The sequence below is a fragment of the Mirounga leonina genome, unplaced genomic scaffold (assembly GCF_011800145.1).
Source record: "Mirounga leonina isolate KUSES-001 unplaced genomic scaffold, KU_Mleo_1.0 Mir_126, whole genome shotgun sequence".
NCBI classification, from domain to species: domain Eukaryota; kingdom Metazoa; phylum Chordata; class Mammalia; order Carnivora; family Phocidae; genus Mirounga; species Mirounga leonina.
This window is the reverse complement of record NW_023270314.1, coordinates 457,612-474,361: the sequence shown is the minus strand read 5'-3', so window position 1 is coordinate 474,361 and position 16,750 is coordinate 457,612. Positions and strand designations below refer to the sequence as shown.

The window sequence follows — 16,750 nt, the reverse complement described above, 5'->3', positions numbered from 1 at the left end:
TGCTACCCTAATTCATAATAAATATTCAGTGAATGATTGTCATTGTTATCATTGAGATACAATGAATGGTTACCTGAAGTTTTCCTGAGTGGTAATGGTCATTTACATTTTCATACACTTGCCACGATGCAATATTACATTATATTTCCTATAGCCCTTTCATATTTCCCTATCTCACAAGTTCTTCAAATTAATAAGTTACTTGTGAATTATTACTGAAGAAAATGGGCTAGATGCTAATTAGCAAGTTAATATTTCATCTCAAAATAGCTTTTAATAATAGATTTATGACTTGGAAAAATCAGAACACTTTCTGAAATGATCTTCAGACAACAACTTAAATATACAGATTTCAATCTCAAAAACAATGTGAAATTTGGGTTCTCTCACAATCTTTTTTTGTGCAGAAAACCTGTTTACTATTCTACAAATTAGTTGAATTTTTTATAAATGAAAAGTAGAAGTTATGTTAAAGCTAATGATGGTACAGCTTCTATAAGCTGACCTATGAGCACTGGAAGACCCAAAGAGGAATTTCAGGCTGATTCCAGACAGAATCTCTAATCCCTCCCATCTTTTAACTCTAACTGTGATGTTAATCTGTGTTTTCTACTGGCTTTAGAGTCCACTGTAGAGATCAATATTTGGGTAGAATTTGTCATTAATTGCTTTAAATTTATCAATACTTTAGGGATTGTTGCATTCTTTCTGTTACATAAATCATATCTAGTATTGTTGCAGTATGAAGAAATGGTTTGCTTTCCCTAAAAAAAAAAAAAAAATTACTGTTTGCTTATTTTTGGGAAACATTTGTTAGCTCAACATGGCAAAAAAGAAAAAATCTGTCTGACAATGTTTTCATTTTTATGGAGATATTATAATAAAAATACAAGATTATAGAAATAGGAAAATTAAAAAAAATTCATGTCTAATCCTACCACCAACAACTGTAAGCATTTTGTGTATTCCATTCCAGTCTTTGGTCTTCGCTTCAGTATTTCTTTCAGTGAACCCAAGCACTCTATTTAATCTCACCAAATTCTTCTTAAATGCAAACACATTTTAAGTTTTAGATTAAAAGAAAAAACTTCCAGCTATCATTTTTATGACAGTATAGTTTAAGAACTGTTCTGAGAACTAGAAACACATCGATGTGCGTGAGTGGTATGTACATTTTTGTGCATATTACAGATTTGTCACCAGTATTTTTTACTAATGAGCCGAGCAAAGGGCACTCAAAAGGTCAGGACACTCAAATCAGTTCAATTCATCAAACATATTTGTATTGACAGCACTGTGCTAATACAAAGAGAATATGATTCAAATAAAAGGAAACTGGTTCTTCCTTTGAAGCAAAGAGGTATAGCCAATATGGGTAATATATTTTAGGAAAAAGCCTCTGATTATGCCTCTAAATGGAAAAAGCTATCGTAATTGTGATTATTTAAGCTATAAAGGTCTGCTGGACAAATAATTCAGGTTACCAGTCTATTACCTGTTCTTAGAAATTGAGTACTTTCTATATTTGCAGTGCTTATTAAAACTATAATGCTTAACTTTTAAATACACAAATCACCTTAAAATATAATATTCTCATCAGGTAAATATTCTTCCATACTATAAGCAAATAAGGGAGGGGAGATGATAATAAGTAGAGAGCTGATATAATTTGGCTTTATTTCCAGTTTTTTATTTTTTGTTTTTCTCTTGCTTGGCTGTTAGCAAAATACTCTTTGACAGGTAAAATTTGCATAACTTAAAAATAATAACTGATCGCTGAAAGTCTTCAAACTAACTTTGTACATGGTCCTGGGCATGCTAAATAGTTATATATTCACTGGATTTTCCAAATGATACTCATAAATTTTATCTATTAAAAATATAAAACGCAAATAATTTCTGAAAGAAATCCAACACCAATGCTTAATCCAAAATATTTCTCACTCCTTCGACTAATCTTTTCTCAACAATGTAAATCTTGGCAGGACCTTAATCTTCTTTGTCTAGGTCTTCATAATTCTCTCTTACTTAGTGTGTATTCTATAAATACTTGAATTTCTGAAGGAATAAATGAATGTGAATAAAAAAGAACAACTGGCTGCACATAAGAAAGAACAAGCTTATCTTTTTTTTTAAAGATTTATTTATTTGAGAGAGCGAGCGAACAAGCAGAGGGCGAGGCAGAGAGAGGGGAAGAGCATCTCAAGCAGACCGCCCCCAAGCTGAGTGCAGAGCCCAGTGCGGGGCTCGATCTCACAACCCTGAGATCATGACCTGAGCCGAAATCAAAAGTTGGACGCTCAACAAACTGATCCACCCAGGCGCCCCCAGACCTATCTTTAGGAAAAAGAGAAGACAAAGGGCCTATGCTTGTGGGTTTACTGTTACTAGGTTAAAAATTAAAGCTTTATTAGTTACTGAATTTTTTAATTTAGCCATTTCACTTAATTTCTCCAAACACAAGTTTTCCTATTTGCAAATTGGACGTGATGATGACTTTTTGGGAATCAGATGAGATGATGGGTGACAGTCCAGAATTTTGAATTCTGAAATTTCAAGGGATGTAAACACGATGATGTGACGCCATTGTAGCTGTTGGAAAGCTGTGGCCTCAGGTTGATCATGTATTTCTTTCCAGGTGAAGCATACATGCGATTAAGCAAACTCCCTGAAGCAGAGCATTGGTATATGGAATCACTGAGATCCAAGACTGACCACATTCCTGCTCATCTTACCTATGGGAAACTGCTAGCTCTAACAGTGAGTAACCACCTTCCTTCCTCACCCTTTTGGAGCTGGTTTGCTCCATGCAGACTGAGATGGATAGAGTTTAAGGTATTGGTTCTCAGCCAGTTAACTCGGACTGTTAGGGAGTAATGATGGTAACACTGTCAGAACTCTGTATAGAACCTATAGAAAAATGTATTTCTGTAGGGTTTACCATAGATAAAATGTGGTATGTCTTGATCCTTGATGTAACTTAATGGAAAAATAGAAATGGTGAATCCCAAATACGGATTACATAATGAATTTGTCACAATAACAATATTTGTGTAAAGATTATGTTCTACAAACCACACCATTAGCCCCAAATGGGCTACACTGTAGAATGAAGCTGGATTCTTTCCAAACAACCAGCATTATGTAAGGCTTTGCATGTGTGTCAGTTAGTGTCACCTGGAATTCCTACTAATTAGAAATCATTCTGTGAGAGAAATGGTGCCATCATTCGACCACCCACTATGTGACAAGCAGCCTTGGAGGTCACATTCTCATAGAAGTGGTGTTCCTTTGAAGCATAAGAAATTGCTGGTATTCTACCACTGTGATTTAGAAAAATTGTAATTCCGTGTATTTCAAAGTAAACTTAATGTCTTATTTTACACTATAGGGGATTGTTCAAAATATTTAAGTAAATTTTCTGAGTTTATCCAGCTAATAATAAGTAGCAGAACTAGCCTTCAATCCTAATCTGAATCTATTATCTGTGCTGTTTTAGTTATATCACCTAATCTCTCTTCAATATTAATAAAAATAAATGACTCCTAAAAAGCATAGAGCAGATGGTCAGGAAAGTGATTCTGAAGTGAGTTTATAGAAAAGTATTTTATAATTATGTAAAAGTAATAATATTTTTTTTTCTACAGAAGATGGACTAAATACCTGAAATTATTATGTATCCATATGAAGACACAACTAAAATGCTATTAATGAAACTATGTAGGCAGACTCAGTAGCCAGAAAATATACTACTTTTAAAATATATCTAGATATGCTTAATAAAATAGATATACTCTTTTTTTTTTTTAAGATTTTATTTATTTGACAGAGAGAGACACAGCGAGAGAGGGAATGCAAGCAGGGAGAGGGGGAGAGGGAGAAGCAGGTTCCCCACTGAGCAGGGAGCCCGATGCGGGGCTCGATCCCAGGACTCCAGGATCATGACCTGAGCCAAAGGCAGACGCTCAACGACTGAGCCACCCAGGCGCCCAATAGATACACTCTTAATGCGTAACTGAGCTCAAAACGTAGTGAGACAATTTTCTAGGGGCTAGCAATGAGGGGTAACTGAATGCTAGAACAGTAAACAGTTGGCTGATCTGCAGCTGATTTGGGAGAGTTTACCAGTTGTGGTAACAGGAGAGAATGGGTTTTTTGTTTGTTTTCATTCTTGCTGGAAATGGAAAGCTTCGGACCAATGGAAAGCCAGGGATTAGGTACTTAAGGAGGAAAATTCATACCTTCAGTGAAAAAATAATCTAGAATAAGTTTGCTTACTGATATAAGAAGGCATTATGAAGGTTTGCCTATCTCAGCATGGGATTTGAATGGAGAAGGAATGAGTTTGTGCTACTGCCCTCCCTTTATCAGGTTTTGAATTTTGAATTTGCTTTACTTGCATGATGATGAAATTCCTAGACCAAGAAATTAAATAAAAATCAGGCCACTAAAAACTCTTGCTGAAGAGATTACTGAAGATGTCCTTCAAAAGAACACAGTTAGATCTGGAAGGAGTTGCTGAGTATGTTGCAAAAAGAATGGTGAACAAAGAAATGGTGATCATGTGGGTAAATAAAGAATAATAATAAATATTATGCTAAATATTTATAATATTGAATAAAATATTGAGAAGGAATAGCCTCACAGGAACAATCAGAATGGTGGGGGAAATGATATTTAAACTGATTTTTGGAAGTCAGAAAGTGGAAATTGATTTGTCAGAACAGAGTCCACCATCTGAAGAGGCTTTGGAATGGGATAGCAATGAAAAGAGATCTTATGTACTCAAAAAGAAGCTCAGAGAGACTCAAGACTTGAAAGCAGTTGGCATGGGAGAGAGTGAGTTAAGGAGCCTTTATTGAATCGGATAATCAGCTGTCAGCTGCGTCTGGAACAGTCAGGTCTCTCCTCCCGTGTGAGCAATGCCAGCAACTGGGCGCTCACCTCCAAGGCAGGGAAAAGGCTTATAGTGGTGCAGCAGTTGAGTAAAAGAGGTTCATGATTCAGGAACAGCTTGCACAATCAAAGGTGAAATGCAAGGAGGACTGAAAAGATTGATTCAGTGTCTTCCGGTGGAGCACACAGATGGTCAGTACCTCTCCTCCACCACAAGCAGAATACCAGCACCACAGAGTTTACGCTCACCCAGCACTGTGTGTGCGTGTGCGCTCCCACACACACACACACACACACACACCCCACCTCCCAAGAAATTTTTGAATTCTTATCTGGAGAAATTGAATCACCATAGGGAAAAGAAATCTTTATACCTTTGGAGATCACCTATTAATGGCTATCTCCCAAACCAGATGCACAAAAGTGAATCTTTCCCATCTGGGAAGCACACCTATAGCTAAGGAACTCCATTCAGCTTTTATTAAGTAGCTTTTAAATAACAGCGGACAACCAAGGATCATCACTCATATTTAAAAAGCCTCAACTATAAAAGATTGGAACTGAAGCAAATTATTAGGAGAAGGAAGCTAGAGGAAACAGAAGAAAAAAATTTTTTAAATCCTTAGAAATTGTAGAGTGCCTGGGTGGCTCAGTAGGTTAAGCCTCTCCCTTCGGCTCAGGTCATGAGCCCAGGGTCCTGGAATCGACTCCCACATCAGGCTCCCTGTTTTAATGAGGAGCCTGCTTCTCCCTTTCTCTCTACCCCTCTCCCATGCTTGTGCTCTCTCTTCCATGCTTTCTCTCTCTCAAATAAATAAATAAAATCTTAAAAAAAAAATAAATACTTAGGGGCACCTGGATGGCTCAGACAGTTAAGCATCTGCCTTTAGCTCAGGTCATGATCCCAGGGTCCTGGGATCGAGTCCCGCATCGGGCTCCCTGCTCCTTGGGGTGCCTGCTTCTCCCTCTGCCTGCCGCTCCCCCTGCTTGTGCTCTCTCTCTGCCAAATAAATAAATAAAATATTTAAAAATAAATAAATAAAAATAAATCCTTAGAGTTGGTAACATAGCATTTTATAAAGCAGGATGCCATAAAAACATAAATAATGAAAAAAAATAACCAAGAAAGAGCTTTTAGAAATTAAAAAGATGATGGCAAACAATTTTCACTTAAAGGATGGGAGAATAGGGGCACCTAGCTGGCTCAGTTGGTAGAGCATGGGACTTGATCTTGGTGTTGTGAATTCAAGCCCACATTGGGTGTAGGAATTACTAAATAAATAAATAAATAAATAAATAAATAAATAAATAAAGGTTAGGAGAATAAAGTTGAGGAAATCTTTCCATATGCAAACAAAAAAATGAAGAAATAAGAAATATGAAGGCAGAAATTATAAAAGAAACTAATATGAAGGCCTAATAGAGAAAGAACAGAGAAAGGGAAAGGAGAACATTATTCAGAATTCAGGGTATAAGTTGCTATTGGAATAAATTTGTTTTACCCTATAAACATTTTTTCATTTCCTATTCTAACAGGATGATAATTCACGCAGTTGCACTTAAGAACAGAATTCATATCTACCTCTTGCCGCAACTGCTGTCTTTGAGATGTTCTTATGGAATTCAAATGGAAACATTTTTAATTAGATTGATAAATGGCCCCCTTCAAAAAAAATCTATAAAAGTTTAAGATGCCTGATTTTTTTTTTTAAAGTCATTTGGCAAAGAAAAAAAGATGAAAGCTCAAATGTACTTAATTCTGAATCTACCTAGACCGTGACACTGCTTTGGATATAGAAACCATGTGTTCTTTTTTTTTCTTCATTTTAAACCTGAATATTTTAAGTTTCCTGTACAAAAATATGATTTTACAGGCTGCTTTATTTTTTAGAAAGCATTTTTTTTTAAAAGAGACAAGATTTAGAAGTTTAATTTACTGAAACATATGGAAAGGAAGGAAAGACTCGTGTATTACAATCCAAATTTTAATTCCCCCCACCAACCAAACTTTTATAGTTTCCGACTAGCTGATTAGATGAAATACAAGCCTTATTATGGAAAGGCTTAAACTCACCATGCCAATACCCCCACAACCGTCTTTAGCAGTCTCTTTTTGAATTATGAGATTTGGCAAATTTCTTATCCCAATGGATTGCCTTTGTCTAATTTTGGGTTTGTTGGCCTGGTAATATGCCATTGACTTAACATGGAATTGGCAAGGTGGAAAATGCCACATATTTTGACTTCTGAAGGCTTTAAATATATTATAAAATGGAATTGGCTATTAGTCTCAAGAGAAGAGGAATAGAAATGGGGTGTGGTGTTTTCACTGTTTCGTCAAAACTGACCACAGTTGAAATATGTAAAAGTGACATGCAGCTAAATCAGACTTATGACTGTAGTATAAGATTTTATATAAGAATTATATTTTATAAGAGAAATTAGAAAAAAAAAATGATTGCTGATGGTTTCATTACAGCCAGTATGTTTTTTGTACAAATTTTTCTTTAAGGGTTTGTAGTATTTATGGTATTTAGAACACTTCAAATCGATTTTGAGTTTCCCAGAATGCTTTGACAAATTCCATAAATCAAATCCTTTTTTATTCCCCTGGAAAATGTCCTCTGTCTCTCTCTTCCCACTCAAATTTTATTACTTCTGTGAAGTCTTGCCTGAGTCTTTCAAGCAGTCACTTTTTTCTTCTCTGTACTTCCATAGCCCTGGTTTCAGTATCTCTATAATAGCACTTCCCAGATCGATGGCAGCTGTAAATCTACATCTTTTGACCATAGACATGGAGGAGGAGCTAACTTTTCACTTATCTTTTTTATCTCTTCAGTATGTGGCATTTCCCTATCTTGATATAACTATCCCTGTATTCTCTTGTACCTTTCAGTTTTTAAGTTATTTAAGGGCTGGGTACATGACTTCTTAATATTTTTGTTTCTCTGCTCTGATCCGTGTTTCCCCATTAATCCCTTCATTTAGGCAGCATGTGTATTGAAACTTACTACTCCATTCTAGGCATCACTCGACTCCCAATGATTCGTACTGAATAAATGAACAAGAATGGCATGATTATACAGTGGACATGGTCTAATCCTCCAAGACCCTAGTGGGCATAAAAGGGGTGTATATTTCTTGAGTGCTTGTGGTTGACATGTTTTTTTGGGAAACTTTACAATGAGTATTATCCTCTTTTTATAAATGAGGAAACTCAGCTTCAAAGATTTAAGCAACATCTCCAAGAATAACTTAGCTACTAAATAGCAGAATTGGATATAACCTCAGGGTTTTCTGAATTGAACATCAGTAATTTTAACTTTAAATAGTTTAAAAGTAGAGTCTTTGTTTTTTTAACCCCTTGTCACACCTGATTGGAGATTCCAAAAGTAAGCCGGTACTTCATACCACCCCTTTTTTATAACTTACTTTTAAACATCATCTCTAAATACTAGTTTAGTTTGAGTGCTTTAAACACATTTTTATTATTAGACATCATAGGTCGTGAACTTGAGACTTCTGTTTTCAGCTGTTGGCACTTTTAGGTCCTACACTGTAACTAGAATACAAATTTTCCAGGATACCATAGAGAATAGCTCTGCCTTAGGGTCACTGGTACCCTCCATGTTTAAATATAGTTGAGCCCGGGTGACATCTCTTTAAAAAATATGGAACTTTCATACCAATGTCATGTTCCATTAAAATACTGAACACGAGCTCTCTTTAAAATTGTGATTTATTCCTTGTTTGAACTTTGTTACCTAGGGCTAATGCCATGAATATCAAATTGGGCATGCATTAAGAGAGAAAGGAAGGAATAACATTTCCATTATTTTGGTATTTTAGATGATTTTTATAGTTGTTTCTAAAGCTGTGTGTTCTCTATTTGTGTGCACATCCTTACTTTAATTTTTCTTGGTCTTCCTCTCTTTTTGTCCTATTCAATTTATTTAAGCCAAATATTTTGCGGTTTTTGTGAGCCAGTAAAATTAATATTGACTTAAATTGTAGTAAAAGCTCCTTGGCTGTTAGCTTATTTTCCAGGTTTGGGTTAGTAAGAGAGAAGGAAGGATATGGGAGACTCTGACAGTAATTCTTGATACAGAAAACCTTTATTTTGGCTACTGCATGGAAGCACTGAGCCAGATTACTGTGTCTAGCCAAAGTTAATTGGGCTACATAAAACTCCAGTTGTGAAAGTACTTGTGGATCGGTAGTAAAGTTCCATTCCCCAAGGCCACGGTGGTGTCAAGGTTGTCCATCTGGAAGGGCAGTGCTCTGTGTTTCCTTGGGTCTTTTGTAATAATTATTGCTGTTTAGACCTGAGATTATTTTTCCATTTGGTTTTCTTTAAAGCAAAGCTCTTCTCATTTTGTATGTTGGCTAGCGTTTGGGTTGCTTTGTTTTATTACAGTCTCTGCACAGCCATGTTTCGATTGGAGGAAGAGGGGGACAAAATGTCTCCATGACTCTGATGGATGATTATTATGGAGATGTTCAATTCAAGTTGCAAAATGTATTCCATGAAAAGAGAAGGCATAATATCACATATATCATTCTACTGAAATACTGAAGGAAATATAGAAGAAAGTTTAATTTATAGTATTCAGCTAAGTATTTTATATGAAGTTACCTCATTTAAACATAACAGCGTTCTGGAGATAGTATAGTTATCATTGTATTATTTTCACTCTGAAGCATAATGAATCTGGTAGTTTGTTTTTTTTTTAGAAACCACTCACTCACTTCAAGATATGCATTTTGTTATTTAGAATCAATCTTACAATTATTGTACTTATTGCTGCTAAGTGACAGGACTCCAGATATCTCAAAATATTCCAGACTTTTATTTTGTTTTTGTATGTCAGTTAGTAGAAGTCATTGTTAGAGATATTCTGTTTTGCCAGATAGTCTCAGGAATCATAAAAATTAAAATGATCAAGTCCTCAGGCAGTAAGGGTCACATGAAATAATTCTAGCTGCTTTATTGCTACATATACATACAGCTATGTTTGAAAAAAATGTTAGCTTTTTCTGTAGGGGTAAATAAGGTTATATTGCTTTTAAACCAAATTATATTGCATTGTTATTTTGTTGATTTGGTTTCTGTGTTTGGTCTATAGTTATCATCTAGTGCAATTTAAGTAGTCCAGCAGGCTCAGGCCTTATAAGCCCCCTGTACTCTGGCATACCACATTATTGGAATGATGGAGATGGAGAAGTGGTGTTTCCCTTAAATATACCTTGGCTTTCTTGCAGGAGTCTAAAAAAAAAATCCTTTATAAAAAAAAAAAAAACACCTCCATTTTTATACACATTTTCTGAGCCTGAACTTCATTTCATGCTCCGTAGTAAACAGTGGGGATACAAAGACCAGCAGGGCATTTCCTTCACCTCAAGAAGGCCTCAATGTCTTCTATTTAGGAGAAATTCATAACAAGGCAATCCATAGCCACTATAGCTGTGGGCTGCCATTCTTTTGACTTTTGTCATGGTTTTTGTTTCAGAAGGGACAGTTATGTAGGTACCTTAATCTTACTTCCTTACTCTTTAATTTTTATTATAGGCATGGGCTTCCACACCACTTGGTAGGCATTTTTCTTCCACTTTACAGTTCTTTAATTTCTTTTTTTTTAACAGACTTTTTTTTTTTTAAAGATTTTATTTATTTATTTGAGAGAGAGAATGAGAGACAGAGAGCATGAGAGGGTGGAGGGTCAGAGGGAGAAGCAGACTCCCTGCTGAGCAGGGAGCCCGATGTGGGACTCGATCCCAGGACCCTGGGATCATGACCTGAGCCGAAGGCCGTCGCTTAACCAACTGAGCCACCCAGGCGCCCCCAGTTCTTTAATTTCTTAAATGAGCCCCAGTTACGTATTCTTATACTACATGTATTATACTTCATGACTTCCAGCTTGTTATTCTTTGACTCTCCTGTCATGTAATGCAGCATGGAAACATTTTAATGTGAGTTAAACACTTTCAATTTTATGTTTTTATATTTTCCTCACTTGACTTTTTTTTTTTTTCCTAATAGAAGATTTGAGTAGCTTTCCTTGTTGGAACAGCATCCTGTTATAAGCCTATGTTTATCTTTAGGAAGGGTGATACACACAACATACATTTTCAAAAAAAGGTATCTTTTCTCCCAAGTAGTTGTTAGATCAATATTTTTGCAAAAGGAGATTGCCTTTTTTTTTTCCCCTGTGGCATCTGGATATGGACATATATATTCCATATATATATATATGGACACACACACACACACATGCACACACATACAAAGGAGGCCACATCTGTTCTAAGATGTGAAAGTTTTCATTTTTGCAGTCTCATAAATAGGTTCAAATCAGCCCAACCATGAATATGTTCACAAACCCATAAAGTTTTTGTGTTTGCTCTTATATTTACCCACATTACATTTGAGGGGTACCTCCTGCAATTAGCTAATACTTGTTATCCTGCAATGAACTAGACATTTTATATATGCTAGTCCAATATGTCCTGATGCAGTGCCACAATCTAGATACCATTATATAGAAGGAAGCTGAGGTTCACGGAGGTTCAATCAAGATCAGTGTCCAAAGCCTATTGGATTTTACCACTCCTAGATTTTTCTGAAAGCTGTACGATTTAAATTGCTCTCCAGCCTTTTGTTTATTATGATAAAACACACATAGACGGTGCCTCATGTGCATGAATGTCTAACTTCCAAATGCACAAAAATTTATTTTTAAAACAAATCTTCCTTCAGTTTTCAGATTTTCTCGTAAAGCAATTCTGAGGTGAAAGATAATTTCTTTGTATATTGTTCAATGAAAAAAGAATTTTAATGGGTTATTGTAAAATGGATTCAGGTATCTATGGATGTAAAGTAACAAGGAAATAGTGAAGTTTAAATTTTTAATTTAAATATGGTATATGGCACCCCAAAAATGGCGTAGAGTTTCTCTCATATTTTAGGTTTTGAAGGAGGCTCTGTGATATTCCCAGCTGAAAGGGAGGACAGTGTGGGATGCCTGGGAGTCATGACTGCTCACCTTTACCTGGAAGAACATTGAGTTGGAGCTGAAACACCTGAGATTTACCTGCCTAGATATTTATTTCTTCTCCTATTGGGAAGCATAGTTCTTTTCAAAGGCTTAACATTGCAGGACTCTCATTTCTGAGGTATAATTGAGGCTCTTTGTCAAAAGTGACAAGATAAGGTACATTCTTGACTGTTCACTGTAACTCAGGTTCATTGTAATAATACTGTAGGTAGCAGCATACAGGATTCTCCCATAAATAGGACCCTTGGGTCAGTTTGATATTAGCCATGTGGCATTGGCTTTAAGGTGGGCACAGACCGTGTATTATACGTATTATGATGTCATATAATGATAGAAATAAGTAGTGTAGTTGTTAGATGTAATAGTCTGGGAAATTTTTGTCCCTGAGAAATAGTATATAGTATATTTTATTTCTTATTTCTTGAGATGAAACAGTAATAGAAGAACAAAATTTCTGTCTGCTTGAATCAGAAATTTACTCACCTTAGGCAGAAAATTACTAATCAGGAGCCCACGCTCTTACAGTTTTAAGATACCTTTGCATACCTCACAAAGATTACCTCAGCTAAGGTATAAGATTTAGCTGAAATCTGTTATTTGGGTTCAAGATAGTTTCCTGAGGTATCTGTTTTCTTTTTCTTTCTTTTTTTTTCTCCCCACCTAGGGTGCACATTCTTCACAACTGGTAATTATCTTCTGCACTTCATTTTCACTTATGTGGAAGACGGGTCTTCCATCCTGTCCCCGTCCCTACTTCCAACAGTACACTAATACCTTGCTCTGTATAAACATACACACACACATATGTATATATATGACACGTATGGAAGTTGGTAACTTTGCTATGACTATAAATATTAACTAAGTTGATCCAGTAAGTAATGTTACATGGCGAGAATGGATTTTACTTGATAATAAAAAGAGAGATTTCAAATACAGTGAAACTTAAAGTTGCCAAAATTTTGCCACTGACATTATTGTTTGGATAGTTTCTATTAAAACACTATGACCAGAATGTATTCCATAGACATTAGTATATCTAGATATTACTTAAAAATTTTAGTGTGGGAAAAACTGCATACCACAGTTCCTTTTTTTTTTTTTTTAAGATTTTATTTATATATTTGACAGAGAGAGAGACAGCGAGAGAGGGAACGCAAGCAGAGGAAGTGGGAGAGGAAAAAGCAGGCTTCCCGTGGAGCTGGGAGCCCGATGTGGGACTCGATCCCAGGACCCTGGGATCATGACCTGAGCTGAAGGCAGACGCTTAACGACCCCCCTTCTTAATATATGTTAATATTCATACTATTAAAGGCTCTGAAAGTCTTATTGTATTTAAAGCCCTTCTTAGTGTATTTGTCATGGATCCCTTCTTTTTAATATGAATCTCTTATCATCCAGAGAAAAGAATGTTCTGCCAAATGAATTCTGAGGAAATATATAATATATCAAATTGAAAGGGGGCGGGACAGAGAGAGTGCAGAAGTTCTAGAAATATACCTAAGTGAAAAAGGCACTGAGTTTTACCTGGGAGACCAGTGAGTTGGAGCTAGAACACCTGCTAACCTAGTAATTTCTTTCTTAAGTAGTCATTCAGTTTTAAACATCTAAGAACTTTAGTGAGTGTAGTTCGTTGCTTTCCTCTATAATGGGTAGACAGAGTTAGTAGGAAAGTTCCAGAAATCAGGACAGAGATACCACCAAGGTCAACATTTTGGAAGAAAATGTTTATTCACATTGGGGCTAGGGCTACTCTAAAAATAGCTATTTGTCTAAATTAGTTCAAAACCGGAATGAATTGAACTACAGTTGATAATGTTATAATGTGGATGTGTTTAGCATCTCCAGAATACAGGTAGAGAAGAACAACTTTGTTTTTATGCTCACTAAATTTGAGCTGTAATTTTGAAAGAAGAAATTCACTTTATTAATTTGTGACTAGATATAAATTATCTTTTGGTTTTTTTATTTCTGAAATAGAAATAGCATTTGATCATGGCAATATTTAAGATCTTTTCCTGACATGCCTGTACTAAATGCTTATACTTAAATCCTACAAAGAGTAATACATAGAGGAAGTAGTTTCGATTTTGCTTGAGTTTTTTCCTTTGCCTGGAATAATCTCATCTTCCCATTTAGCAGTTTGAATCATAATTGGTGTTTTAAAAGATTTTTATCTTATGAATTTGCTGTTGTTACAAACTATTTTGAGCATATAGGAAAAGAGAATGTTGTAGCAAATACCCCATGTATTTTCAAATCAAATAAGCCAAAGGCTAAAATTTTGTGGCATTTATTTTAGATTTTTAAGAAACTAATTTTTTGAGTAAACACTTTTAGAACAGTTTTAGATTACAGAATTATTGTGAAGTTAGTACAGAGAGTTCTAGTATGCCCTCAAACCAATCTTCTCTATTAACTTCATGTTCTAGTATGGTACATTTATCATGATTAATGAGCATTATTATTAAATTAAGTTTATATTTTATTCAGGTTATCTTCACTTTTTCCCTGCTGTCCTTTTGTTGTGCCAAGATCCTACACTTCATTTAGTTGCCTTGCCTCCTTAGCTCTACCTGGCTATGATAGTTTTTCAGGCTTTGCTTGTTTTAGAGGAGTACTGTCATATATTTTGTAGAATGTTCCTCAATTGGTCTTTGGCTGATATTTTGTTATTAGACTGGAGTTACTAGTTTTGAGGAGGAAGATCGTAGAGATAAAGTATCCTTCTCATCATATCAAATCAAGGATATTCGTATATTATCAATATGACTTACCACTGTTTATATTAACTTTCATGACCTGGCTTGAGATAGTTTTTATCAGATTGCTCGAGTGTAAAAACTCTTTTTTTATACCCTCTCTTTCCATATTGTAGTCTTTGAAAGGAGGTTGCTATGTGTGGCTCATATTTAAGGAGTGCAGGTATTCTCTCTGCATAAATTATTTGGAATTCTTCTGCATGAGAGATTTGTCTCTTCTCCCCATTTATCTATTCAAAATTTTAGGTTCGCTTATACATTGGATTATAACATGATACTACTACTTTATTTAGTTTGTTGCTCAGATTAATTCTTTGCCCAACTTTGACCAACAGAAACTCTTCCAGAGGCCTATATGTCCCCTTGACATACCTTCATCATTGTGTGTGTGTGTGTGTGTGTGTGTTTTCCTTTGGGAACTTTCTTACTTTCTGTCACTAAAACATGCTCCGGGCTCATCTTACATATTTACAGCCCAAGTCCTAGAATCAGGCATTTTTTCCAAGGAGCTCTGGTTCCTTTTATTGGAGAATGGTTTAGAATCCAAGAACTTGGTTCTTAGGTGTACTTACTGCTACTGGGGTGTTATTGCTTCTGGGCTCTTCTCGGGTGACGGAAATGTATGGCTATATACTAACCAATGTATATACACATACCTATAATATACTATATGTAACTGTATCTGTTTTAAACTAAACACAAGTTATACTGATGCCTTTAGTTCTAATCCATTACCATATAAATCTTTCTAGTTTCCTTTTCTTCTTTATCTGTAACTTCCATTCCAACAGAGATAAATCTGGCTTCCACCATCCACCCTACATTTTCTTATCTGTGCATATTCTACTATTCGTGTGTAGTTGTTTTAGAATTGTTCACCTGTACTGCCATGGGAAAGAGCTTTATCATCTAGAGGACTGTTCTTATGTGTAATTTCTTCTGCCTTCTGTTTTACACACTTCACTCATTTTCCAACTTAACATAGATTAACACCTTGGTCCCTCACCCCATTCAGTGAGTTTGTTTCATGTATTTGTCATATATATGATTCTTTTGTCACATTCTGTATTCCATCCTGGTGTCCCCTGACCTTCTCATTAGCCTCCCCTTTATATGTAATAATTTTCCTTTCTCTGAGGTCTTTGTCTGAAAGTAATATTCCAACTTTATTTGATTAGTGTTAGCATGGTTTATCTTTATCCCTTTGCTTTACTTATCAGTCTTTATATTGAAAGTGGGTTTTTTGTAAACATATAGTTGGTCTCTTTTTATTATTATTATTATTATTATTATTATTATTATTATTATTATTATTCACTGTTGACAGTCTCTGCTTTTAGTTGGAATATTTATAGACCATTCACATTTGGAGTGATTACTGACATATTTGAATTAATATTAGCCATGTTTATAACTATTTTTTTTATTTATTGTCAGAGGCTTTTTTTTTCCTTCTCTTTTTTTCTACCTTGCTTTTTTATGTGTGTGTGGTTAAAAAATATATAACATAAAATTACCATCATAACCATTTCTAAGCATATAGTACAGTAGTGTTAACCATATGCACATGCAGATCTCTAAAAATTTTCCATCTTACAAAAGTGAAATTCTGTACCCACTGAACAATAGCTTCCCTCCTCCCTGCGGCTTCTGGCTAACATCACTCTATCCTCTGTTTCCAAGAGTTTGACCACTCATACATGGAGAATCATGCAACATTTGTCTTCTGTGACTGGATGATTTCACTTAGCATAATTGTCTCCAAAGTTCATCCATTTTGTAGACTATAACAGGATTTCCTTCTTTTTAAGGCTGGATAATATTTCATTGTATGTATAGACCATGTTTTCCTTATCTGTTCATCTGTCAGTAGTCACTTAGGTTGCTTCCACTTCTTGGCTGTTGTGAGTAATGCTACAGTGAACATGGGTGTGCTGTACATAGCACTTCAAGATCCTTTTTTCAGTTTTTTTGGATATATACTCAAGAGAGATTGCTGGATCATGTGGTAATTCTATTTCTCATTGTTTGAGGAAC

General features: G+C 35.3%; 1 protein-coding gene across 1 annotated transcript in view; it reads left to right on the top strand.

The window, feature by feature from the left end:
• The window catches only part of TMTC2 (transmembrane O-mannosyltransferase targeting cadherins 2), a 392,764-nt gene that overhangs the window by 263,471 nt on the left and 112,543 nt on the right, over positions 1-16,750 (top strand). The window contains exon 8 of the mRNA XM_035002054.1: positions 2,639-2,760. Coding sequence (XP_034857945.1) covers positions 2,639-2,760 — 122 coding nt within the window. The remainder of the gene's footprint in view (positions 1-2,638; positions 2,761-16,750) is intronic.